Source organism: Somniosus microcephalus, chromosome 12, assembly GCF_052327205.1.
Source record: "Somniosus microcephalus isolate GS21.2 chromosome 12, FLI_Smic_1.0, whole genome shotgun sequence".
Taxonomy (NCBI): Eukaryota; Metazoa; Chordata; class Chondrichthyes; order Squaliformes; family Somniosidae; genus Somniosus; species Somniosus microcephalus.
The window spans coordinates 211,434,869-211,460,925 of NC_140998.1; the positions used below are offsets into that span (position 1 = coordinate 211,434,869).

Sequence of the window (26,057 nt, forward strand, 5' to 3'; positions counted from 1 at the left end):
GCGCCGGCTGCATTAATTGTAAGTGAAACTCAGACGAGAGTTATTGGCTTGAGATAAAGGGTCAAGCAGACGAGGCGAACTCCCCCAGCAGTTCAGGGCTCACGTCAAACGCAATGGCTTGGGAGCAGATGGCTTCGATACTGCTGGCAGAGTCCGCAGTTCTCCCTGAGCAGATGTCGGCACCATCTGTTGGTGGCGCGCTGCGCAGCACCCCTTAATTTTTGGCCAACTCTCGGCTTAATCTCCTGTTTTGATGCTTTATAAACTTAAAACCCCCAGAACAGCTGGCATCTGTGCAGTGCTGCTCGGTTTAGTTTCATACACAACTCGCCCTTTTCTGCAGAATGAGGACAGAAATCGTCTATTGGTCAATGTACTTTGCTATGGTGTCAAGTGTAGCTCAGTGGGTCGAACTCTCTCTCTCTCTCGCCTCTGAGTCAGAAGGTTGTGGGTTAAAGTCCGAGTCCAGAAACTCGAGCACAAAAACCTAGACTGACACTCCCAGTGCTGAGGGAGTGCCGCACTGTCGGAGGGGCAGTACTGAGGGAGCGCCGCACTGTCGGAGGGGCAGTACTGAGGGAGTGTCGCAGGGGCAGTACTGAGGGAGCGCCGCACTGTCGGAGGGGCAGTACTGAGGGAGCGCCGCACTGTCGGAGGGTCAGTACTGAGGGAGCGCTGCACTGTCGGAGGGGCAGTACTGAGGGAGCGCCGCACTGTCGGAGGGGCAGTACTGAGGGAGCGCTGCTCTGTCGGAGGGTCAGTACTGAGGGAGCACCGCACTGTGGGAGGTGCAGTACTGAGGGAGTGCCGCACTGTCGGAGGGGCAGTACTGAGGGAGCGCCGCACTGTCGGAGGGTCAGTACTGAGGGAGCGCTGCACTGTCGGAGGGGCAGTACTGAGGGAGCGCCGCACTGTCGGAGGGGCAGTACTGAGGGAGCGCCGCTCTGTCGGAGGGTCAGTACTGAGGGAGCACCGCACTGTGGGAGGTGCAGTACTGAGGGAGTGCCGCACTGTCGGAGGGGCAGTACTGAGGGAGCGCCGCACTTTCGGAGGGGCAGTACTGAGGGAGTGCCGCACTGTCGGAGGGTCAGTACTGAGGGAGCGCTGCACTGGCGGAGGGGCAGTACTGAGGGAGCGCCGCACTGTCGGAGGGGCAGTACTGAGGGAGCGCCGCTCTGTCGGAGGGGCAGTACTGAGGGAGCGCCGCTCTGTCGGAGGGGCAGTACTGAGGGAGCACCGCACTGTCGGAGGGGCAGTACTGAGGGAGCGCCGCACTGTCAGAGGGGCAGTACTGAGGGAGCACCGCACTGTCGGAGGGGCGGTACTGAGGGAGCACCGCACTGTCGGAGGGGCAGTACTGAGGGAGTGCCGCACTGTCGGCGGGGCAGTACTGAGGGAGCGACGCACTGTCGGAGGGGCAGTACTGAGGGAGAGCCGCACTGTCGGAGGGGCAGTACTGAGGGAGCGCCGCACTGTCGGAGGGGCTGTACTGAGGGAGCACCGCACTGTCGGAGGGGCAGTACTGAGGGAGCGCCGCACTGTCGGAGGGGCAGTACTGAGGGAGCGCCGCTCTGTCGGAGGGGCAGTACTGAGGGAGCGCCGCACTGTCGGAGGGGCGGTACTGAGGGAGCGCCGCACTGTCGGAGGGGCAGTACTGAGGGAGCGCCGCACTGTCGGAGGGGCAGTGCTGAGGGAGCGCCGCTCTGTCGGAGGGGCAGTACTGAGGGAGCGCCGCACTGTCGGAGGGGCGGTACTGAGGGAGCGCCGCTCTGTCGGAGGGGCAGTACTGAGGGAGCGCCGCACTGTCGGAGGGGCGGTACTGAGGGAGCGCCGCACTGTCGGAGGGGCAGTACTGAGGGAGCGCCGCACTGTCGGAGGGGCGGTACTGAGGGAGCGCCGCACTGTCGGAGGGGCGGTACTGAGGGAGCGCCGCACTGTCGGAGGGGCAGTACTGAGGGAGCGCCGCACTGTCGGAGGGGCAGTACTGAGGGAGCGCCGCACTGTCGGAGGGGCAGTACTGAGGGAGCGCCGCACTGTCGGAGGGGCAGTACTGAGGGAGCGCCGCACTGTCGGAGGGGCAGTACTGAGGGAGCGCCGCACTGTCGGAGGGGCAGTACTGAGGGAGCGCCACACTGTCGGAGGGGCAGTACTGAGGGAGCGCCGCACTGTCGGAGGGGCAGTACTGAAGGAGCGCCGCACTGTCGGAGGGGCAGTACTGAGGGAGCGCCGCACTGTCGGAGGGGCAGTACTGAGGGAGCGCCGTACTGTCGGAGGGGCAGTACTGAGGGAGCGCCGCACTGTCGGAGAGGAAGGACTGAGTGAGCGCCGCACTGTCGGAGGGGCAGTACTGAGGGAGTGCCGCACTGTCGGAGGGGCAGTACTGAGGGAGTGCCGCACTGTCGGAGGAGCAGTACTGAGTGAGCGCCGCACTGTCAGAGGGGCAGTACTGAGGGAGCGCCGCTCTGTCGGAGGTGCCATCTTTCAGATGCAACATTAAACCGAGACCCCATCTGCCCTCTCAGGTGGGCGTGAAAGATCACACGGCCACTCTTGGAAGAAGAGCAGGGGGGGAGTTCTCCCCGGTGTCCTGGGGCCAATATTTATCCACCAACCAACATCACTAAAATAGACGATCTGGGTCATTATCACATTGTTGTTTGTGGGAGCTTGCTGTGCGCAAATTGGCTGCTGCGTTTCCTACATTACAACAGTGACCACACTTCAGAAAATGTACTTCATTGTCTGTGAAGCGCTTTGGGACGTCCTGAGGTGGTGAAAGGCGGTGGAGAAATGGGAGTCTTTCTTTCATGAGAGGCAAACACTGAAAGTGAGGGGAGCAAGAAAGATAAAATGCCTCAGGACGTCGCAAAGCGCTTCACAGCCAATGAAGGACTTTTTTTGAAGTGTGGTCACTGTTGTAATGTAGGAAACGCGGCAGCCAATTTGCGCACAGCAAGCTCCCACAAACAGCAATGTGATAATGACCAGATCTTCTGTTTTAGTGATGGTGGTTGAGGGATAAATATTGGCCCCAGGGAACAGGGGAGAACTCCCCACTCCCGCTCTTCTTCCAATAGTGGCCATGGGATCTTTTAAATCCACCTGAGAGGGCAGACAGGGCCTCGGTTTAATGTCTCATCCGAAAGGCGGCACCTCCAACAGTGCAGCGCTCCCTCAGTACTGCCCCTCCGACAGTGCGGCGCTCCCTCAGTACTGCCCCTCTGACAGTGCGGCGCTCCCTCAGTACTGCCTCTCCGACAGTGCGGCGCTCCCTCAGTACTGCCCCTCCGACAGTGCGGCGCTCCCTCAGTACTGCCTCTCCGACAGTGCGGAGCTCCCTCAGTACTGCCCCTCCGACAGTGCGGCGCTCCCTCAGTACTGCCCCTCCGACAGTGCAGTGCTCCCTCAGTACTGCCGCTCCGACAGTGCGGCGCTCCCTCAGTACTGCCCCTCCGACAGTGCAGCGCTCCCTCAGTACTGCCCCTCCGACAGTGCGGCGCTGCCTCAGTACTGCCCCTCCGACAGTGCGGCGCTCCCTCAGTACTGCCCCTCCGACAGTGCGGCGCTCCCTCAGTACTGCCCCTCCGACAGTGCGGCGCTCCCTCAGTACTGCCGCTCCGACAGTGCGGCGCTCCCTCAGTACTGTCCCTCCGACAGTGTGGCGCTCCCTCAGTACTGCCCCTCCGACAGTGCGGCGCTCCCTCAGTACTACCCCTCCGACAGTGCGGCGCTCCCTCAGCACTGCCCCTCCGACAGTGCGGTGCTCCCTCACTACTGCCCCTCCGACAGTGCAGCGCTCCCCCTGTATGTAACGAGAAAGGATTAATTAGCAATCTTGTTGTACGAGGCCCCTTGGGTCTGAGCGATCATAATATGATCGAATTGTTCATTAAGATGGAAAATGAAGTCGTTGACTCAGAGACTAGGGTCCTCAATTTAAATAAAGGAACCTACGATGGTCTGAGGAGCGAGTTGGGTAGGATTGATTGGGGAATGGCACTCAAAGGGTTGACGGTGGATAGGCAATGGCAAACATTCAAAGACCGAATGGATGAGCTACAGAATTTGTTCATCCCAGTTTGGCATAAAAATAAAACAAAAAAGGTGACTCAACCATGGCTAACAAGGAAAATTAGGGATAGCATAAGATCCAAGGAGACGACATATAAATTGGCTAGAAAAAGCAATAATCCTGAGGATTGGGAGCAGTTTAGGATTCAACAAAGGAGGACAAAGGGATTAATTAAGAACGGGAAAATAGAATATGAGAGTAAGCTTGCAGGGAACATAAAAACTGACTGTAAAAGCTTTTATAGATATGTGAAGAGAAAAGGATTGGTGAAGTCAAGCGTAGGTCCCTTACAGTCAGAATCAGGGGAATTTATAATGGGAAACAAAGAAATGGCAGACCAACTAAATTCATACTTTGGTTCTGTCTTCACAAAGGAGGACACAAATAACCTCCCAGAGATGTCGGGGAACATAGGGTCTGATGAAAGGGAGGAACTGAAAGAAATCAGTATTTGTAGGGAAATGGTGTTAGGAAAATTGATGGGACTGAAGGCCGATAAATCCCCAGGGCCTGATAATCTACATCCCAGGGTACTTAAGGAAGTGGCCCTAGAAATAGTAGATGCATTGCTGGTCATCTTCCAGAACTCGATAGACTCTGGAACAGTACCCATGGATTGGAGGGTAGCTAATGTTACCCCACTATTCAAAAAAGGTGGTAGAGAAAAAGCGGGGAAGTATAGACCGGTAAGCCTGACATCGGTAGTGGGGAAAATGCTAGAGTCTATTATAAAAGATGTAATAGCAGAGCACTTGGTAAGCAGTGACAGGATCGGACAAAGTCAACATGGATTTGCAAAAGGTAAATCATGCTTGGCTAATCTACTGGAATTTTTTGATGATGTAACTGGTAAAATAGATAAGGGAGAACCAGTGGATGTGGTGTATTTGGACTTTCAGAAGGCTTTCGATAAGGTCCCACATAAGAGATTAGCGTGCAAAATAAGGCACATGGGATTGGGGGCAAGGTATTGACTTGGATCGAGAACTGGTTGGTGGACAGAAAGCAAAGAGTTGGAATAAACGGGTCATTTTCCGAGTGGCAGGCAGTGACTAGTGGGGTACCGCAAGGATCGGTCCTAGGACCCCAGCTGTTCACAATATATATTAATGATCTGGACGAGGGAATTGGATGTAATATCTCCAAATTTGCAGATGACACAAAGCTGGGTGGGAGGGTAAGCTGTGAGGAGGATGTCGAGAAACTCCAGTACGATTTGGACAGATTGGGTGATTGGGCAGAAACATGGCAAATGCACTATAATGTGGATAAATGTGAGGTTATCCACTTTGGTGGCAAAAACAGGAAGGCAGATTATTATTTGAATGGCAATAGATTGGGAGAAGGGGAAGTGCAAAGAGACCTGGGTGTTCTTGTGCACCAGTCGCTGAAGGTAAGCATGCAGGTGCAGCAGGCGGTTAAGAAGGCAAATGGTATGTTGGCCTTCGTAGCAAGAGGGTTCGAGTACAGGAACAAGGATGTCTTGCTACAGTTGTACAGGGCCTTGGTGAGACCGCACCTTGAGTATTGTGTGCTGTTTTGGTCGCCTTACCTGAGGAAGGACGTTCTTGCCATGGAAGGAGTGCAGCGAAGATTCACCAGGCTGATACCTGGGATGGCAGGAATGACGTATGAGGAGAGATTGTGTCGATTGGGCTTATACTCACTGGAGTTTAGAAGATTGAGAGGGGATCTCATTGAAACTTATAAAATTCTGTCAGGCCTGGACAGACTAGATGCAGGAAGGATGTTTATGATGGCCGGGGAGTCCAGAACCAGGGGTCATAGTCTAAGGATAAGGGGTAAGCCATTTAGGACTGAAATGAGGAGGAATTTCTTCACCCAGAGATTGGTGAACCTGTGGAATTCCCTGCCACAAAGGGCGGTGGAGGCCAGTTCATTAAATATATTCAAAAAGGAGTTGGATATATTTCTTAAGGCTAAAGGGATCAAGGCATATGGGGAGAAGGCAGGGACAGGGTACTGAATTTGGATGATCAGCCATGATCTCATTGAATGGCGGAGCAGGCTTGAAGGGCCGAATGGCCTACTCCTGCTCCTATCTTCTATGTTTCTATGTTTCTATGTACTGCCCCTCCGACAGTGCGATGCTCCCTCAGTACTGCCCCTCCGACAGTGCGGCGCTCCCTCGGTACTGCCCCTCCGACAGTGCGGCGCTCCCTCAGTACTGCGCCTCCGACAGTGCAGCGCTCCCTCCGTACTGCCCCTCCGACAGTGCGATGCACCCTCAGTACTGCCCCTCCAAGAGTGCAACGCTCCCTCCGTACTGCCCCTCCGACAGTGCAATGCACCCTCAGTACTGCCCCTCCGACAGTGCGGCGCTCCCTCAGCACTGCCCCTCCGACAGTGCAGCGCTCCCTCCGTACTGCCCCTCCGACAGTGCGATGCTCGCTCAGTACTGCCCTACCGACAGTACGGCGCTCCCTCAGTACTGCCCCTCCGACAGTGCGGCACTCCCTCAGTACTGCCCCTCCGACAGTGCGGAGCTCCCTCAGTACTGCCCCTCCGACAGTGTGGCGCTCCCTCAGTACTGCCCCTCCGACAGTGCGATGCTCGCTCAGTACTGCCCCTCCGACAGTACGGCGCTCCCTCAGTACTGCCCCTCCGACAGTGCGGCACTCCCTCAGTACTGCCCCTCCGACAGTGCGGAGCTCCCTCAGCACTGCCCCTCCGACAGTGCGGCGCTCCCTCAGTACTGCCCCTCCGACAGTGCGGCGCTCCCTCAGTACTGCCCCTCCGACAGTTCGGCGCTCCCTCAGTACTGCCCCTCCGACAGTGCGACGCTCCCTCAGTACTGCCCCTCCCTTACTACTGGCACTGGGGAGATTCGGCCCATATTTTTGTGCTCGAGTCTCTGGGGAGGGACTTGAACCCAGGACCTTCTGACTCAGATGCGAGAGAGTGCTACCCATGAAAGAAATCGTGTTACTCATGTGGTCGCCACTAGGAAAATAATGGTCATGAAAACTATCCGATTGTTGTCAAAACCCAGCTTCGCCATCAACGTCCTACATGTGACTCCAGTCCCAGACCAATGTGGTTGACTCTTAATGCTATTTGGCAACACGGGAGGGGCGAAACAGCATATATTGCCCCTCCCTCGTTAAGAAGAAATTAAAAAAGAGCCTCACTGTCTCACCGTAACCCTCAAATCTTTCTCTTTCCAGAAATGCATCCGTGACCCCCAATTGCATTGTCCGTTCCAATATCCGTCCCCGGCAACGTAATCTCCAACTTGATTTGCCTTAGGGCGTAGATGTTCTCTCTCTTTCTCCCCAGCTTACTCCTAACCTCCTCATATTTAACCAGGAGGACTAGAATACAAGGGGGTTGAAGTTATACTACAGCCGTACAAAGCCCTGGTTAGACCACACCTGGAGCACTGGGAGCAGTTCTGGGCCCCACACCTTAGGAAGGATATACTGGCCTTGGAGGGAGAGCAGCGTAGGTTTACCAGAATCACACCCGGACTCCAAGGGTTAAATTACAAGGAGAGATTAAACAAACTATTCCCTAGAATTTAGAAGATTAAGGCGGGATCTGATCGAACATTTCAAGATATTAAGGGCAACAGATAGGGTAGATAGAGAGAAACTATTTCCATTTTTTTTATTCGTTCATGGGATGTGGACATCGCTGGCGAGGCCAGCATTTATTGCCCATCCCTAATTGCCCTTTGAGAAGGTGGTGGTGAGCCGCCTTCTTGAACCGCTGCAGCCCGTGTGGTGAAGGTACTCCCACAGTGCTGTTAGGGAGGGAGTTCCAGGATTTTGACCCAGCGACGATGAAGGAACGGCCGATATATTTCCAAGTCAGGATGGTGTGTGTGACTTGGAGGGGAACTTGGAGGTGGTGGTGTTCCCACGCGCCTGCTGCCCTTGTCCTTCTAGGTGGAAGAGGTGGCGGGTTTGGGAGGTGCTGCCGAAGAAGCCTTGGTGAGTTGCTGCAGTGCATCTTGTTGGGGATTCTAGGACTAGGGGGCAGAGTCTAAAAATTAGAGCCAGACCTTTCAGGAGTGAAGTTAGGAAACACTTCGACACACAAAGGGTGGTAGAAATTCGGAACTCTCTTCTGCAAACGGCAACTGATGCTGGATCAATTGTTAATTTTAAATCTGAGATTGATAGATTTCTATTGTGTGCAGTTTTGGTCGCCTTATCTGAGGAAGGATGTTCTCGCCATGGAGGGAGTGCAGCGAAGATTCACCAGACTGATACCTGGGATGGCAGGAATGACGTATGAGGAGAGATTGGGTCGATTGGGCTTGTACTCGCTGGAGTTTAGAAGAATGAGAGGGGATCTCATTGAAACTTATAAAATTCTAACAGGACTATACAGACTAGATGCAGGAAGGATGTTCCCGATGGTCGGGGAGTCCAGAACCAGGGGTCACAGTTTAAGGATAAGGGGTAAGCCATTTAGGACAGAGATGAGGAGGAATTTCTTCACCCAGAGAGTGGTGAACCTGTGGAATTCTCTACCACAGAAGGCAGTAGAGGCCAATTCATTAAATATATTCAAGAAGGAGTTACATTTTTTCTTAAGGCTAACGGGATCAAGGGATATGGGGAGAAAGCAGGGACAGGGTACTGAATTTGGATGATCAGCCATGATCTCAGTGAATGGCGGAGCAGGCTCGAGGGGCTGAATGACCTCCTCCTGTTCCTATGGTAACAGACTCGAGGGGGCTGAATGGGCCTCCTCCTGTTCCTGTGTAACAGGCTCAAGGGGCTGAATGGGCCTCCTCCTGTTCCTGTGTAACAGGCTCGAGGGTCTGAAGGGCCTCCTCCTGTTCCTGTGTAACATGCTCGAGGGTCTGAAGGGCCTCCTCCTGTTCCTGTGTAACAGGCTCGAGGGGCTGAATGGGCCTCCTCCTGTTCCTGTGTAACAGGCTCGAGGGGCTGAATGGGCCTCCTCCTGTTCCTGTGTAACAGGCTCGAGGGGCTGAATGGGCCTCCTCTTGTTCCTATGTAACAGGCTCGAGGGGTTGAATGGGCCTCCTCCTGTTCCTGTGTAACAGGCTCGAGGGGCTGTATGGGCCTCCTCCTGTTCCTGTGTAACAGGCTCGAGGGGCTGAATGACCTCCTCTTGTTCCTATGTAACAGGCTCGAGGGGTTGAATGGGCCTCCTCCTGTTCCTGTGTAACAGGCTTGAGGGGCTGAATGACCTCCTCTTGTTCCTATGTAACAGGCTCGAGGGGTTGAATGGGCCTCCTCCTGTTCCTGTGTAACAGGCTCGAGGGGCTGAATGACCTCCTCTTGTTCCTATGTAACAGGCTCGAGGGGTTGAATGGGCCTCCTCCTGTTCCTGTGTAACAGGCTCGAGGGGCTGAATGACCTCCTCTTGTTCCTATGTAACAGGCTCGAGGGGTTGAATGGGCCTCCTCCTGTTCCTGTGTAACAGGCTCGATGGGCTGAATGACCTCCTCCTGTTCCTATGTAACAGGCTCGAGGGGCTGAATGGGCCTCCTCCTGTTCCTGTGTAACAGGCTCGAGGGGCTGAATGACCTCCTCCTGTTCCTGTGTAACAGGCTCGAGGGGCTGAATGGCCTCCTCTTGTTCCTGTGTAACAGGCTCGAGGGGCTGAATGGCCTCCTCTTGTTCCTGTGTAACAGGCTCGAGGGGCTGAATGGGCCTCCTCCTGTTCCTGTGTAACAGGCTCGAGGGGCTGAATGACCTCCTCCTGTTCCTGTGTAACAGGCTCGAGGGGCTGAATGGCCTCCTCTTGTTCCTGTGTAACAGGCTCGAGGGGCTGAATGGGCCTCCTCCTGTTCCTGTGTAACAGGCTCGAGGGGCTGAATGGGCCTCCTCCTGTTCCTGTGTAACAGGCTCGAGGGGCTGAATGGGCCTCCTCCTGTTCCTGTGTAACAGGCTCGAGGGGCTGAATGGCCTCCTCTTGTTCCTGTGTAACAGGCTCGAGGGGCTGAATGGCCTCCTCTTGTTCCTGTGTAACAGGCTCGAGGGGCTGAATGGGCCTCCTCTTGTTGCTGTGTAACAGGCTCGAGGGGCTGAATGGGCCTCCTCTTGTTGCTATGTTCCTCGGACTGCGTCCCCTGGGATTTCACCCCTTCACCATTGTAACAACTTAGCCAGAAATCCTTTGTCAAATTCACTTGGTAACCCTGAATAGGTCATCTACAACAGCTGAAAGTCTCCTCTGTTCTACGCTCGGTGGACACACCAAAGGAGAAGGACTCCTCCATGTTTCTACTGGACGTACCAGACAGGGGAAAACCTTCTCGTCGTGCTTACGCTGTCTCCAATTTCTCAAATTTACTGATCGGAAAACACGAAGGATAGCACAGAAACACATCCATCAAATGGACTCGTGGAGGAGACTAAAGGTCTGACGACCAGAGCACATCGGTGTCCCCAGCACACAACAAGGCCTCGTGTGTGAGCCAGACGGTCTCGCCAAGCTCTCCGGCCGATTAACACGATCCTTCTGGTGAAGCGAGATCTGATTCTGATCGACGAACTACTTACTGCGGATTTCCTGTGGCCGTGCATGCTAATACCAGATCATCGCCTTCTCTCAAGATGACGGGGGGATGCTGAACCTTGACTGTCGGAGAAACTGTAGGAGAGAAGAACCATCGATCAGTGTCACTGTCGCAACGACTCCATCAAGAGGATAATGGAGCTGGACTGTCACAGAACCATCCACGGTCTCTAGCGGGGAGAGCTGTCCATTCACAACAAGAGAAGGAATATCGGATTGTTGGGAGTGTTTGATGGACAGTGTAGAGGGAGCTTTGCTCTGTATCTAACCCCGTGCTGTACCTGCCCTGGGAGTGTTTGATGGACAGTGTAGCGGGAGCTTTACTCTGTATCTAACCCGGGCTGTACCTGCCCTGGGAGTGTTTGATGGGACAGTGTAGAGGGAGCTTTGCTCTGTTTCTAACCCATGCTGTACCTGCCCTGGGAGTGTTTGATGGACAGTGTAGAGGGAGCTTTGCTCTGTATCTAACCCCGTGCTGTACCCGCCCTGGGTGTGTTTGATGGACAGTGTAGAGGGAGCTTTACTCTGTATCTAACCCGTGCTGTACCTGCCCCTGGGAGTGTTTGATGGGACAGTGTAGAGGGAGCTTTACTCTGTATCTAACCCGTGCTGTTCCTGCCCTGGGAGTGTTTGATGGGACAGTGTAGCGGGAGCTTTACTCTGTATCTAACCCCGTGCTGTACCTGCCCCTGGGAGTGTTTGATGGGACAGTGTAGAAGGAGCTTTACTCTGTATCTAACCCGTGCTGTACCTGCCCTGGGAGTGTTTGCTGGGACAGTGTAGAGGGAGCTTTACTCTGTATCTAACCCATGCTCTACCTGCCCTGAGAGTGTTTGATGGGACAGTGTAGAGCGAGCTTTACTCTGTATCTAACCCGTGCTGTACCTGCCCTGGGAGTATTTGATGGGACAGTGTAGAGGGAGCTTTTCTCTGTATCTAACCCCATGCTGTACCCGCCCTGGGAGTGTTTGATGGGACAGTGTAGAGGGAGCTTTACTTTATATCTAACCCGTGCTGTACCTGCCCTGGGAGTGTTTGATGGGACAGTGTAGAGGGATCTTTACTCTGTATCTAACCCCATGCTGTACCCGCCCTGGGAGTGTTTGATGGGACAGTGTAGAGGGAGCTTTACTTTATATCTAACCCGTGCTGTACCTGCCCTGGGAGTGTTTGATGGGAATGTGTAGAGGGAGCTTTACTCTGTATCTAACCCGTGCTGTACCTGCCCTGGGAGTGTTTGATGGGACAGTGTAGAGGGAGCTTTTCTCTGTATCTAACCCCATGCTGTACCCGCCCTGGGAGTGTTTGATGGGGCAGTGTAGAGGGAGCTTTACTTTATATCTAACCCGTGCTGTACCTGCCCTGGGAGTGTTTGATGGGAATGTGTAGAGGGAGCTTTACTCTGTATCTAACCCGTGCTGTACCTGCCCTGGGAGTGTTTGATGGGACAGTGTAGAGGGAGCTTTACTCTGTATCTAACCCGTGCTGTACCTGCCCTGGGAGTGTTTGATGGGACAGTGTAGAGGGAGCTTTACTCTGTATCTAACCCGCGCTGTACCTGCCCTGGGAATGTTTGATGGGATATTTGTAGAGACATAGAAACATAGAAGATAGGAGCAGGAGTAGGCCATTCGGCCCTTCGAGCCTGCTCCGCCATTCAATGAGATCATGGCTGATCATCCAAATTCAGTACCCTGTCCCTACCTTCTCCCCATATCCCTTGATCCCTTTAGCCTTAAGAAATACATCCAACTCCTTTTTGAATATATTTAATGAACTGGCCTCCACCGCCCTCTGTGGCAGAGAATTCCACAGGTTCACCACTCTCTGGGTGAAGAAATTCCTCCTCATTTCAGTTCTAAATGGCTTACCCCTTATCCTTAGACTATGACCCCTGGTTCTGGACTCCCCGTGTAGTGTATGTACCTTTAAGGGGAGAACTACTTTTTACAGCTCCTGTATACTGTAGTACCGGCAGTGACCACACCTGTATATAAACCCTGAGTAGGGATCTGTACTGTTAGTTTTTGGGTGACTCTCATCCAGTAAACACCTGTTGATTGTTCCTCTGCAGTCTCTGTTGATTTATTGAAGGACACCATACATCAAGATTCACGGATTTAACATTGGCGATGAGTGGATTCAAACCTACCTGCAACTCTGCATCACCTCCCAGGGATTCGCTCCTGGAGAGCAGTGAAAGGGGAAGGCCGAGTCCAGAAGTACGGGCGTCGACCATCCAGAGAGGACTTGAGCATCGCAGAGGAGGCTGTGGAGAGCTGGGCTTGGTTCTCCAGTCGCGACGATCCAGCGCAGCGGGCTGGCAGCAGGTACGGCGCAGACCCTTCCTGGACAGCGGTGGCTGGAGCCGACCGACGGCACAGAAAAAGGCCGAGCAGCATCGATGGCGTAAGAGAGAGGGTAAAGCGCACAGGGCGCAGCCGGGGTTGAAGACCGAGTGGCGTCAACGAGAGAGGGTAAAGCGCACAGGGCGCAGCCGGGGTTGAAGACCGAGTGGCGTCAACGAGAGAGGGTAAAGCGCACAGGGCGCAGCTGGGGTTGAAGACCGAGCGGCGTCGATGGAAAAAAGAGAGAGGGTAAAGCGCACAGGGCGCAGCCGGGGTTCAGGACCGAGCGGCATCAACGAGAGAGGCGCGCAGGAAAACGCGCAGAGCGCGGCCGGTGTTCAAGGGCTGAGCAGCGTCCGCGGGAGAAGAAAGGAAAGCGCGGGAGACGCCATTTTGAGCCAGCGGAGAAGAAGGGAGAGCGCGGGAGATGCCATTTTTAGCCAGTCTAACCACCTCCAGGGATGACGAAGAGTGGCAGTGTCACAGCATTCGACAATGAAGTCGAAGATTGAGTGACATATGTAGAATGCATAGAACTGTACTGCAAGGCGAATGAAGTGCCAGATGCCAGGAAAGCACTGGTATTGTTGAATTCCATGGGTGCAAAAACGTATGGCTTACTGCGAAACCTAGTAACCCCAGAGAAGCCAGTGGAAAAGGATTTTGAAAGCATAGTGACAATCCTACAGGACCACTTAAACCCCACACCGCTGCTGATAGCAGAAAGATTTAAGTTTCACAAAAGGAACCAGCATAAAGACGAAAGTAATGCTGAGTATTTAACGGAACTGCGCAAGCTATCGAAACACTGCCAGTTTGGAATGGGACTAGCAGATACTTTAAGGGACAAGTTTGTGTGTGGGCTTCAAAGTGATGGAACCCAGAAATGGCTTCTATCAGAAAAGGATCTTACGCTGGACAAAGCTTTCAGCATGGCAGTATCACACGACGCAGCCACACGGGGTGCTGCAGAGATACAACGGAGACCGCAAGAATATGGCACAAATGAAATGTCATATGGAGCAGTGAAGTGCTATCGCTGCGGCAGAACAACACACGACCATAAGGATTGTTGGTTCAAGGACAAAGTGTGCAGACAGTGTGGAAAATTAGGACACATAGCAAGAGTCTGCAGGTCGGGAAAGAAAACCAGCAACAAGAAATCTCCACAGGAGAAGTACAAAAAGGTACATAAGGTGACGGAGAGTAGTTCAGACAAATAGAAAAGTGATACAGACTCCGGAAGCAAGGAGCTGGGTTGTCTGAAACTACATCATGTAATCAAAATGGAGGATCACCAAACTATCTGGGTCACGCTCAAGATAGACGGAGTCCAAGTGAAAATGGAATTGGACACAGGATCAGCCCTAACAGTCATAAACCGAAGGGACTACAAGCGGCTATTCTCACATACACCCTTGAGAGATACAGAGATTGTCTTGAAGACGTACACGGGGCAAAAAGCCTACCCCAAAGGAAAAATAAGGGTGAACGTGATATACAACGGCAAGGAAACACCAAAAATTGACCTATATGTATTGCCAGATGGAGGACAACCACTACTAGGACGTGAATGGATCCGGAAGATACAGTTAGATTGGCATGCCATACAAGCACTGACGGTAGATGCCAAAAAGGATGACGACATCACATCTGGACGACTGTCAAAAATGCTAACTGACGCACAAGAAGTGTTCCAGGAGGGACTCGGAACACTAAAAGGCATAACAGCGACGATCAAAATAGAGGAAAATGCAAGCCCAACGTTTTTTTAAGGCCAGACCGGTGCCTTATGCGATCCGCCCAGCCGTCGAAGCAGAGCTGGAAGGTTTGGAACGTTCAGGAGTACTGTCCAAAGTGGACTGGAGCGAGTGCGCTACACCATCGTTCCTGTAATGAAGAGGTCGTTGAGTAATACGCCTGGGGAAGCAAAGAAGGTTCGCATCTGTGGGGACTTTAAGGTGACAGTGAACCCAGTCCTGCACACGGTACAATATCCGCTTCCGCGGATTGAAGATATTTTCGCCTCGCTATCTGGAGGAAAACGCTTCACTAAGATTGATCTGGCCCAGGCGTACCTGCAAATGGAGGTAGAAGAAGCCTCGAAACAGTACGTCACGATCAACACTCACAAAGGTCTCTACCAATACAACCGGCTGGTGTTCGGGGTAGCATCAGCTCCGGCTATTTGGCAAAGGGCAATGGATCAAGTCCTGCAAGGGATTCCAGGGACCCAGTGTTATTTGGACGACATCCTGGTCACGGGCGAAAATGACATTGATCACCTCGCCAACCTGGAGCAGGTGCTCACTAGATTGAAGGAATATGGGCTCCGAGCTAATCGCCACAAATGCGAGTTTTTCCAGAAGCAGATCTCGTATTGTGGCCACGTTATTGATAAAGAGGGGTTACATAAGTCCCCTGAAAAGATTGAGGCAGTAGTCAAGTCTCCAGCATCGGAAAATGTGTCACAACTGAGGTTGTTCCTCGGGCTGGTGAACGACTACCATAAGTTCTTGCCGAATTTGTCTACGGTACTACACCCACTGAACACCCTACTGCAAACGGGGGTACCATGGAAGTGGAATGACGAATGTAAACGAGCTTTCCAGAAGTGCAAAGAATTGATCACATCAAAAGAGGTGTTGGCTCATTTCAACCCAGCACTACCAATTCGGGTGGCGTGTGATGCATCACCCTATGGTATTGGAGCGGTGCTGTCGCACAAATTCCCGGACGGCTTGGAGAGGCCAGTAGCCTTTGCGTCTCGGTCACTAACCTCAGCCGAGTGTAACTACGCCCAGATTGACAGGGAGGCCCTCAGCCTAGTGTGGGGAGTGAAAAAGTTCAACCACTATCTGCACGGGCAGAAGTTCACCTTGCTGACTGACCACCAACCACTTGTCTCCATCGTTAATCCAAAGAAGGGCGTTCCGGTGATGACTGCGCAACGGCTACAAAGATGGTCCCTTTTTCTAGGGGCGAACCAATATGAAATAGAGTATAAGGGCACGAAACAGCATGGAAACGCTGATGGGCTATCACGCCTGCCACTGCCTACTGCGGAGGAAGCACCAGCAGTGGACCCTGTCGAAATATTTTATTCGACTATAATTGAACGCTTGCCAGTAACTAACGCGGATATAGAGGAGACCCGAAATGACCCGACACTGTCTCGGGTATATGATTTGACGGTGAAGGGATGGCCAACACATGGCGACTCACTGTTGCCAGCATTCTCATCCAGAAGAGAACAGCTGTCAGTGTGCCAGGGGACCTTGATGTGTGGATCCCGAGTGGTAATTCCACCCAAGTTAAGGGAGGGGTGAAAATGAAAAGCCTTGCTAGGGCTTATGTGTAGTGGCCGGGGATCGATCAGCAAATCGAGGACCTGACAAAGAGCTGTTCAGGATGCCAGAAGGTCCAAAATGCACCACCACATGCCCCTCTACACCCATGGGAGTGGCCCTCCTCTCCATGGCAACGGGTGCATATTGATTTTGCTGGTCCATTCATGGACTCAATGTTCTTAATAGCCGTGGATGTGCACTCGAAATGGCCTGAGGTGATCAAAATGTCCTCAACCACCACGGAGCAAGCGATTGCAGTCCTACGGACCATATTTGCCAGGAACGGCTTGCCAGAGCAGATTTGCTCTGATAATGGACCACAGTTTGTGTCCGAAGAGTTTCGGAAATTTATGAGAAGGAATGGGGTAAGGCATTACACATCCGCCCCGTATCATCCAGCCACCAATGGATTGGCTGAGAGGTTCGTACAAACCTTTAAAAAGGCAGTAAGGGCCTTGTGCGATGACGACATTCCACTGCAGCATAAGGTGGACAATTTCCTGTTAGCCTACAGAAATGCGACACATGCAGTTACCAACCAGACCCCGGCCATGATGTTCTTTAACCGAAGGTTGAGATCTCGTCTGGATTTGCTCAGACCAAATGTACGAAGAAATGTTGAGAATAAGCAATTCCAGCACATCAATGAGAAGCCGACAAGGAGCTTCAATGTAGGGCAACCAGTCTTGGCCCGCGACTACCGAACAGAGAAATGGCAACCAGGAACGATATGCACACGGCAGGGCCCACTAATGTACACAGTGGATGTCGGGGAGAACATTGTGAGACGCCATGTCGACCAGATCCTAGCGTCACAGGAACGAGTCAACCCCATGTCTCGCGTACCTGGTGATGAACCCGACGTACAGGTAGCATCTACCCCAGAAACAGTAGCATCGGAAGCTGATGAACCAACTGACGACAGGGGGCCAGAATCGCCTCCGCACCAAGAGCAAGACACTCGGGAAAGGCGCTATCCAGAAAAGATCAGGAAGCCGCCCCAAAGACTGAATTTATAAATGGACTATTTTCAGTTAATGTTGCATGTTAAAAGTATTAATTGTTAAATGAATGTTATGGTACTGTTAATCTAAAAGGGGAGGAATTGTAGTATATGTACCTTTAAGAGGAGAACTACTTTTTACAGCTCCTGTATACTGTAGTACCGGCAGTGACCACACCTGTATATAAACCCTGAGTAGGGATCTGTACTGTTAGTTTTTGGGTGACTCTCATCCAGTAAACACCTGTTGATTGTTCCTCTGCAGTCTCTGTCGATTTATTGAAGGACACCATACATCAAGATTCACGGATTTAACACCCTGGCCATCATAAACATCCTTCCTGCATCTAGTCTGTCCAGGCCTGACAGAATTTTATAGCTTTCGATGAGATCCCCTCTCAATCTTCTAAACTCCAGTGAGTAGAAGCCCAATCGACACAATCTCTCCTCATACGTCATTCCTGCCATCCCAGGTATCAGCCTGGTGAATCTTCGCTGCACTCCTTCCATGGCAAGAACGTCCTTCCTCAGGTAAGGCGACCAAAACAGCACACAATACTCAAGGTGCGGTCTCACCAAGGCCCTGTACAACTGTAGCAAGACATCCTTGTTCCTGTACTCGAACCCTCTTGCTACGAAGGCCAACATACCATTTGCCTTCTTAACCGCCTGCTGCACCTGCATGCTTACCTTCAGCGACTGGTGCACAAGAACACCCAGGTCTCTTTGCACTTCCCCTTCTCCCAATCTATTGCCATTCAAATAATAATCTGCCTTCCTGTTTTTGCCACCAAAGTGGATAACCTCACATTTATCCACATTATAGTGCATTTGCCATGTTTCTGCCCAATCACCCAATCTGTCCAAATCGTTCTGGAGTTTCTCGACATCCTCCTCACAGCTTGCCCTCCCACCCAGCTTTGTGTCGTCTGCAAATTTGGAGATATTACATCCAATTCCCTCGTCCAGATCATTAATATATATTGTGAACAGCTGGGGTCCTAGGACCGATCCTTGCGGTACCCCACTAGTCACTGCCTGCCACTCGGAAAACGACCCGTTTATTCCAACTCTCTGCCTTCTGTCCGCCAACCAGTTCTCTATCCAAGTCAATACCTTGCCCCCAATCCCATGTGCCTTAATTTTGCACGCTAATCTCTTATGTGGGACCTTATCGAAAGCCTTCTGAAAGTCCAAATACACCACATCCACTGGTTCTCCCTTATCTATTTTACCAGTTACATCATCAAAAAATTCCAGTAGATTAGTCAAGCATGATTTACCTTTTGTAAATCCATATTGACTTTGTCCGATCCTGTCACTGCTTACCAAGTGCTCTGCTATTACATCTTTTATAATAGATTCTAGCATTTTCCCCACTACCAATGTCAGGCTTACCGGTCTATAATTCCCCGCTTTTTCTCTACCACCTTTTTTGAATAGTGGGGTAACATTAGCTACCCTCCAATCCATGGGTACTGTTCCAGAGTCTATCGAGTTCTGGAAGATGACCAGCAATGCATCTACTATCTCTAGGGCCACTTCCTTAAGTACCCTGGGATGTAGACCATCAGGCCCTGGGGATTTATCGGCCTTCAGTCCCATCAATTTTCCTAACATCATTTCCCTACAAATACTGATTTCTTTCAGGTCCACCCTTTCATCAGACCCTATGTTCCCCGGCATCTCTGGGAGGTTATTTGTGTCCTCCTTTGTGAAGACAGAACCAAAGTATGAATTTAGTTGGTCTGCCATTTCTTTGTTTCCCATTATAAATTCCCCTGATTCTGACTGCAAGGGACCTACGCTTGACTTCACCAATCTTTTTCACTTCACATATCTATAAAAGTTTTTACAGTCAGTTTTAATGTTCCCTGCAAGCTTACTCTCATACTCTATTTTCCCTTTCTTAATTAATCCCTTTGTCCTCCTTTGTTGAATCCTAAACTGCTCCCAATCCTCAGGATTATTGCTTTTTCTGGCCAATTTATATGTCGTCTCCTTGGATCTTATGCTATCCCTAATTTCCCTTGTTAGCCACGGCTGAGTCATCTTTTTTGTTTTATTTTTATGCCAAACTGGGATGAACAAATTCTGTAGCTCATCCATTCAGTCTTTGAATGTTTGCCATTGCCTATCCACCGTCAACCCTTTGAGTGACATTCCCCAATCAATCCTACCCAACTCGCTCCTCAGACCATCATAGCTTCCTTTATTTAAATTGAAGACCCTAGTCTCTGAGTCAACTACTTCATTCTCCATCTTAATGAAGAATTCGATCATATTATGATCGCTCAGACCCAAGGGGCCTCGTACAACAAGATTGCTAATTAATCCTTTCTCGTTACATAATACCCAGCCTAAGATGGCCTGATATCTGGTTGGTTCCTCGACATATTGGTCCAGGAAACCATCCCGTAAACACTCCAGGAATTCCTCCTCCACAGTATTGTTACTAATTTGGTTGGCCCAATCTATATGTAGATTAAAGTCACCCATGATGACTGCTGTACCCTTATTGCACGCTTCTTTAATTTCCCTTTTCATGGCATCCCCAACCTCTGCCTTACTGTTGGGAGGTCGATATACCACTCCCACTAATGTTTTTTTCCCCTTAGTGTTTCTCAATTCTACCCATACAGATTCCACATCATCAGAGCTAATATCCTTCATTACAATTGTATTAATCCCTTCTTTAACCAGTAATGCTACCCCACCTCCCTTTCCTTTTTTCCTATCTTTCCTGAATATCGAATACCCCTGGATGTTGAGTTCCCAGTCTTGGCCATGCTTGAGCCACGTTTCCGTAATCCCAACCAAATCATATTCGTTTACCTCTATTTGCGCAGCCAATTCATCCACCTTATTACAAATGCTCCTCGCATTAAGACACAAAGCCTTCAGGCTTGTTTTTTTAACGCTCTTAAACCTATTAGAATTATTATTTACTGTGGCCACGTTTGATTTAAACCGTTGATTTCTCTGACTGCCACTTTTGTTTTTCTCCTTCCTATCTTTTGCTTCTATCCCAGTTTCCCTTTCCTCTGTCTCCCTGCTCAGGTTCCCAACCCCCTGCCATTTTAGTTTAAACCCCCCCAGGACAGTGCTAGCAAACCTCCCCGCAAGGATATTTGTCCCGCTCTGGTTCAGGTGCCACCCGTCCGACTTGTACAAGTCCCACCTTCCCCAGAGGGAGCTTTACTCTGTATCTAACCCGTGCTGTACCTGCCCTGGGAGTGTTTGATGGGACAGTGTAGAGGGAGCTTTACTCTGTATCTAACCCGTGCTGTACCTGCCCTGGGAGTGTTTGATGGGACAGTGTAGAGGGAGCTTTACTCTGTATCTAACCCGTGCTGTACCTGCCCTGGGAGTGTTTGATGGGACAGTGTAGCGGGAGCTTTACTCTGTATGTAACCTGTGCTGTACCTGCCCTGGGAGTGTTTGATGGGACAGTGTAGAGGGAGCTTTACTCTGTATCTAACCTGTGCTGTACCTGCCCTGGGAGTGTGTGATGGGACGGTGTAGAGGGAGCTTTACTCTGTATCTAACCCGTGCTGTACCTGCCCTGGGAGTGTTTGATGGGACAGCGTAGAGGAAGCTTTACTCTGTATCTAACCCCGTGCTGTACCTGCCCTGGAAGTGTTTGATGGGACAGTGAACTTAAATGCCAGAACAGTGCACCCTACTGCTCCAGTCTGACAGAAACATAGAAGATAGGAGCAGGAGTAGGCCATTCGGCCTTTCGAGCCTGTTCCGCCATTCAATGAGATCATGGCTGATCATCCAAATTCAGTACCCTGTCACTGCTTTCTCCCCATATACCTTGATCCCTTTAGCCTTAAGAAATATATCTAACGCCTTCTTGAATATATTATTTATATTGATATCTCCACCTCCCACCCCGCCATGTTATCTACACGGTTTTAAGCTGGGCTGACGATTCTTGGCGAATTAAGAGCACTTATGGATTCTGCTCCCTAAATCTCATCGCATGTAGCCTTTCAACAAAGTGTCTGTCATCCATTGGTCTCCGCTGGATGCTATCCCGTGACAAGCATTGAATGAAGAGACAGTATTGAACACAACTGCCCTGACATGAATAAGAAAGACCTTTGAAATAATACTGAGCGGCCTGCGGGTGGCGCTATCCAGGGAGAGTATAAATACTTGGGCACGGGCCCAGCTTGCGCAGGAGATTCTTTAACAGGAACTAGTGAAGGACACAACTAGACCTCCATGTTGTAAAACAGTTGATTAAAGCTTTGTTTAATGCTTAGATCAATTAGTTTTCTTACGTCCCGCTCCATGTAGCCTGAGGATACAACAGCAACAACGTACATTTATACATCTCCTTTTTCGTAGTCACACTTCCCAGGGCGCTTCACAGGAGCGCTACTCATAAGGATTGACCCCGAGCCACATCAGGAGATATTAGGACAGGCGACCAAAAGCTGGGTCAAAGAGGTCGGTTTTAAGGAGCATCTTAAAGGAGGGGAGAGGCGGAGAGGTGTAGGGAGGGAATTCCAGAGCTTGGGGCCCCAGGCAGCTGAAGGCACGGCCGCCAATGGTGGAGCGATGGAAATCGGGGGATGCGCAAGAGGCCAGAATTGGAGGAGCGCAGAGATCGCGGAGGGTTGTAGGAGGTTACAGAGATAGGGAGGATTGTAGGAGGTTACAGAGATAGGGAGGGTTGTAGATGCTGGAGGAGGTTACAGAGATAGGGAGGGTTGTAGGGGCTGGAGGAGGTTACAGAAATAGGGAGGGTTGTTGGGGCTGGAGGAGGTTACAGAGATAGGGAGGGTTGTAGGGGGCTAGAGGGGGTTACAGAGATAGGGAGGGTTGTAGGGACTGGAGGAGGTTACAGAGATAGGGAGGGTTGTAGGGGCTGGAGGAGGTTACAGAGATAGGGAGGGTTGTAGAGGCTGGAGGAGGTTACAGAGATAGGGAGGGTTGTAGGGGCTGGAGGAGGTTACAGAGATAGGGAGGGTTGTAGGGGCTGGAGGAGGTTACAGAGATAGGGAGGTTTGTAGGGGGCTAGAGGGGGTTACAGAGATAGGGAGGGTTGCAGGGACTGGAGAAGGTTACAGAGATAGGGAGGGTTGTAGGGGGCTGGAAGAGGTTACAGAGATTGGGAGGGTTGTAGGGGCTTGTTGTGTCTCACGGGGTTTTATACCCTTTCCTATATAACAATTAAGAAGGACTCCGGGGTGGAGAGTTTAGTTAACGGCCATTTTATTTACAATGTGCTTCTTCACTCAATGCACTACATTTCCCATAGTGCATTGCAAATCACCACTCCGGTATCCCATGTGGGAAAATTCTAATACACATTCAAAATACACAACATATTTCCTCCCCCTTAAAATAGAATGTCCACAAAACAGAATAACTGAAAATGACCAAATAACTTTGGAAGAGAGGATAGACTGCCTCAACATTCCGCTAACCCTGGGGATTATTCTGCCCCATGCACACAGGTTAGCACTAACTGTAAATAAGGCGCTCTGGAGGCTGCCTTTCTCTTTGGGGGTAACGCCTAGTCTCAGGAGCAGGCTCTGGCTGGCTCTCCCGTGACCCTGCAGGCGTGGCTTCCTCCCTCGATGGCACAAGAGTGGATGGTGCCACCGTCTCAGGGTCGGACGGCCAGTCCCTGCTGGAGCCCCCAGCAGGTCCTTGATCCTGTTTCTTGGGTTACCTGTGGCGACTGTCTTGGCAGTAACTGGTCTACATGCCGTCTCCACGTTTGGTCATCTCCGGTGCGGACTCGGTATGAAACGGGGCCCGTCTTTTGAATGACCGGAGCCAGGATCCACCGCTCCGGGGTGGTGTAGTTACGCGCGAGGGCTTTGCCCCCCACCACAAGGTGTCGTTCTTTGGACCTCTGAGCTCGTCTGCTGACTTGATCCTGCTGATTGGCGTGCACCACTGCTTCTGTGGACGTTGGCCTCAGCAGGTCAAGGCGTGTCCGTAGCTGTCTTCCCATGAGTAGGTAAGCAGGAGATGCTCCAGTCGTAGCATGAGGCGTGTTTCGGTTTTTCAGCAAGAAAGCATTCAGGCGCTGCTTTAGAGGAGCATCACTTCTTGCCGCTTTCAACGCGCGTTTCAGCGTTCTGACAAATCTCTCCACCAATCCATTCATGGATGGATGATAAGGCGCGGAGAACATGTGCTGGATTCCATTGCTCTTGAGGAACTCCTCCATCTCCTGGGATGTGAACTGTGTTCCATTGTCGGTTACGATCTGCTCCGGCAGACCAAATCGCCCGAACATCTCTCACAGAGTCTCGATGGTTTTCTCTACACAGATACGGCCGGACCTGCTGTGATTTCCAGCAAAGAAAATGTTTTTTGTCTGTTTTTTGTTTTTCATACAGACCCCAGCATCTGCAACATTTGACCCCTTGTGACCCCACCTCATTGTTCTTAGATGTAATGTTTTCCTGACTGACCTGTTTGGACACCATTCACACCTTTGATTGCTGTGATTATCTCTCTGCCGAGGTGTGATAAATGGCAGTTAGAAAGATTATCTGTAATCATCTGACATTATTCTCTGACTATATAAGCTGTGTTTTTATGCATCTCTCCACTTCACCTGACGAAGGAGCAGCGCTCCGAAAGCTTGTGATTTCAAATAAAACTGTTGGACTATAACCTGGTGTTGTGTGACTTCTTACATTTCTCCGTAGTGGTAGTGGACATTACTGCAACCTCCGGCCACTTGGAATGGGAGTCCACTACGACCAGGAACATCGCTCCTTCCACTGGTCCTGCGAAGTCCAGATGGATCCGTTGCCACGGTGTCGCCGGCCATTCCCATGGATGCAGTGGCGCTGATCTTGGCGTATCCCTGGTTGTCTCGCATGATGGGCATGATTTCGCTTCAACTTCAATTTCATGATCCAGACCGGGCCACCAGAAGTAGCTTCGTGCCAGCTCCTTCATCCGGACAATACCACAATATCCTGAGTGCAGCTCGTTGAGGACATGTTTCCACAGCTTTGGTGGTATGATCACTCGCATGCCCCAAAGGAGGCATCCTGATGTGACAGACAAATCCTTCCCTCTTGACAGGTAAGGTAGGAGCTCAGGTGGTGCGTCTGACACCCGTGATCCGTCTCCTCACATCACCCGATCCAGCACCTTGGATAGCGTAGGGTCCACTCTGGTCTCTTTCTTGACCGGCCGGGCCATGACAGGGGCATTGCTCACCATGTCAAAGTAGAAAATCTTCTGCTCACAGCCTTCAGAGGGCACAGGCAGCGGAAGTCTTGACAATCCGTCCGCATTGCCATGTGTTGCTGACCTCCGGTATTTGATGTTGTAATTGTGAGCGCTTAACATCAGCGCCCAGCGCTGCATCCTGCACGCTGCCAGGGAGGGTATTCCTGTGTGTGGACCAAAGATCGATGTCCGAGGACAATGATCTGTCAGCAAGGTGAATTTCCTTCTGAACAAGTAGTGGTGGAACTTTTTGATTCCAAAGATGATGCCCAAAGCCTCTTTTTCGATCTGCGGGTATTTCAACTCCGCCTTGCTCAGGGACCTTGACGCGAATGCAATCGGCTTCTCTTCATGTGAGGGAAAGATGTGGGACACGACCGCGCCGACGCCATAAGGCGACGCGTCACAGGCCAGCTGAATCTGCAACGACGTGTCAAAGTGCGTCAACACTCTGGGGTCAGTCAAAGCTGCTTTGGCTTTCTTGAATGCAGCTTCGCACTCCTTCCTCCGCGCCCAGGCCTTGCCCTGACACAGCAACTCATGTAATGGCTTCAACAGTGATGCCAGCTATGGAATAAACTTTCCGTAATAGTTCAGGAGACCTAAGAATGACCGCAGCTGGCCGACATTTGGAGGTGCAGGAGCATCGGCAATGGCTTTCACTTTCGACGGTGCTGTGTGTAGGCCGTCCGTGTCGACGACATGGCCTGCGCAAGTCCGTCATCCTCGTCGCCAGTTTTGTTGTGTCTGAAGGCGTTTTATACCCTTACCTATATACCAATTAAGGACTCCGGGGTGGAGAGTTTAGTTAACGGCCATTTTATTTACAATGTGCTTCTTCACTCAATGCACTACATTTCCCATAGTGCATTGCAAATCACCACTACGGTATCCCATGTGGGACAATTCTAATACACATTCAAAATACACAACAGGGCTGCAGGAGGTTACAGAGATAGGGAGGGTTGTAGGGGCTGGAGGAGGTTACAGAGATAGGGAGGGTTGTGGGGGCTGGAGGAGGTTACAGGGATAGGGAGGGTTGTAGGGGCTGGAGGAGGTTAAGGCTCCAGCGCCTGAAAATGTGTTGCAACTGAGGTCATTCCTCGGATTGGTGAATTACTACCATAAGTTTTTGCCGAATTTGTCCACAATTCTGCATCCACTGAACGCCCTACTACAAACGGGAGTAGCATGGAAATGGAGCGATGAATGTAAGCGGGCCTTTCAGAAGAGTAAGGACCTAATCACTTCAAGAGAAGTATTGGCTCACTACAACCCATCACTACCGATAAGACTGGCGTGTGATGCGTCTCCCTACGGCATTGGGGCGGTACTGTCACATAAATTCCTTGATGGTTCAGAGAGGCTGATAGCTTTTGCGTCACGCTCGTTAACTTTAGCCGAGCGTAACTACGCCCAGATTGACAGAGAGGCCCTCAGCCTGGTGTGGGGGGTGAAGAAGTTCAATCACTGCCTGCACGGTCAGAAATTTACTCTACTAACTGATCATCAACCTCTCGTCTCCATTTTCAACCCTC

General features: G+C 51.4%; 1 protein-coding gene across 2 annotated transcripts in view; it reads right to left on the reverse strand.

The window, feature by feature from the left end:
- The window catches only part of cadm4 (cell adhesion molecule 4), a 378,687-nt gene that overhangs the window by 66,267 nt on the left and 286,363 nt on the right, over positions 1-26,057 (reverse strand). For both annotated transcript variants that reach the window (XM_086004004.1, XM_086004006.1), the window contains exon 6: positions 10,579-10,669. In XM_086004004.1, coding sequence (XP_085860130.1) covers positions 10,579-10,669 — 91 coding nt within the window. The remainder of the gene's footprint in view (positions 1-10,578; positions 10,670-26,057) is intronic.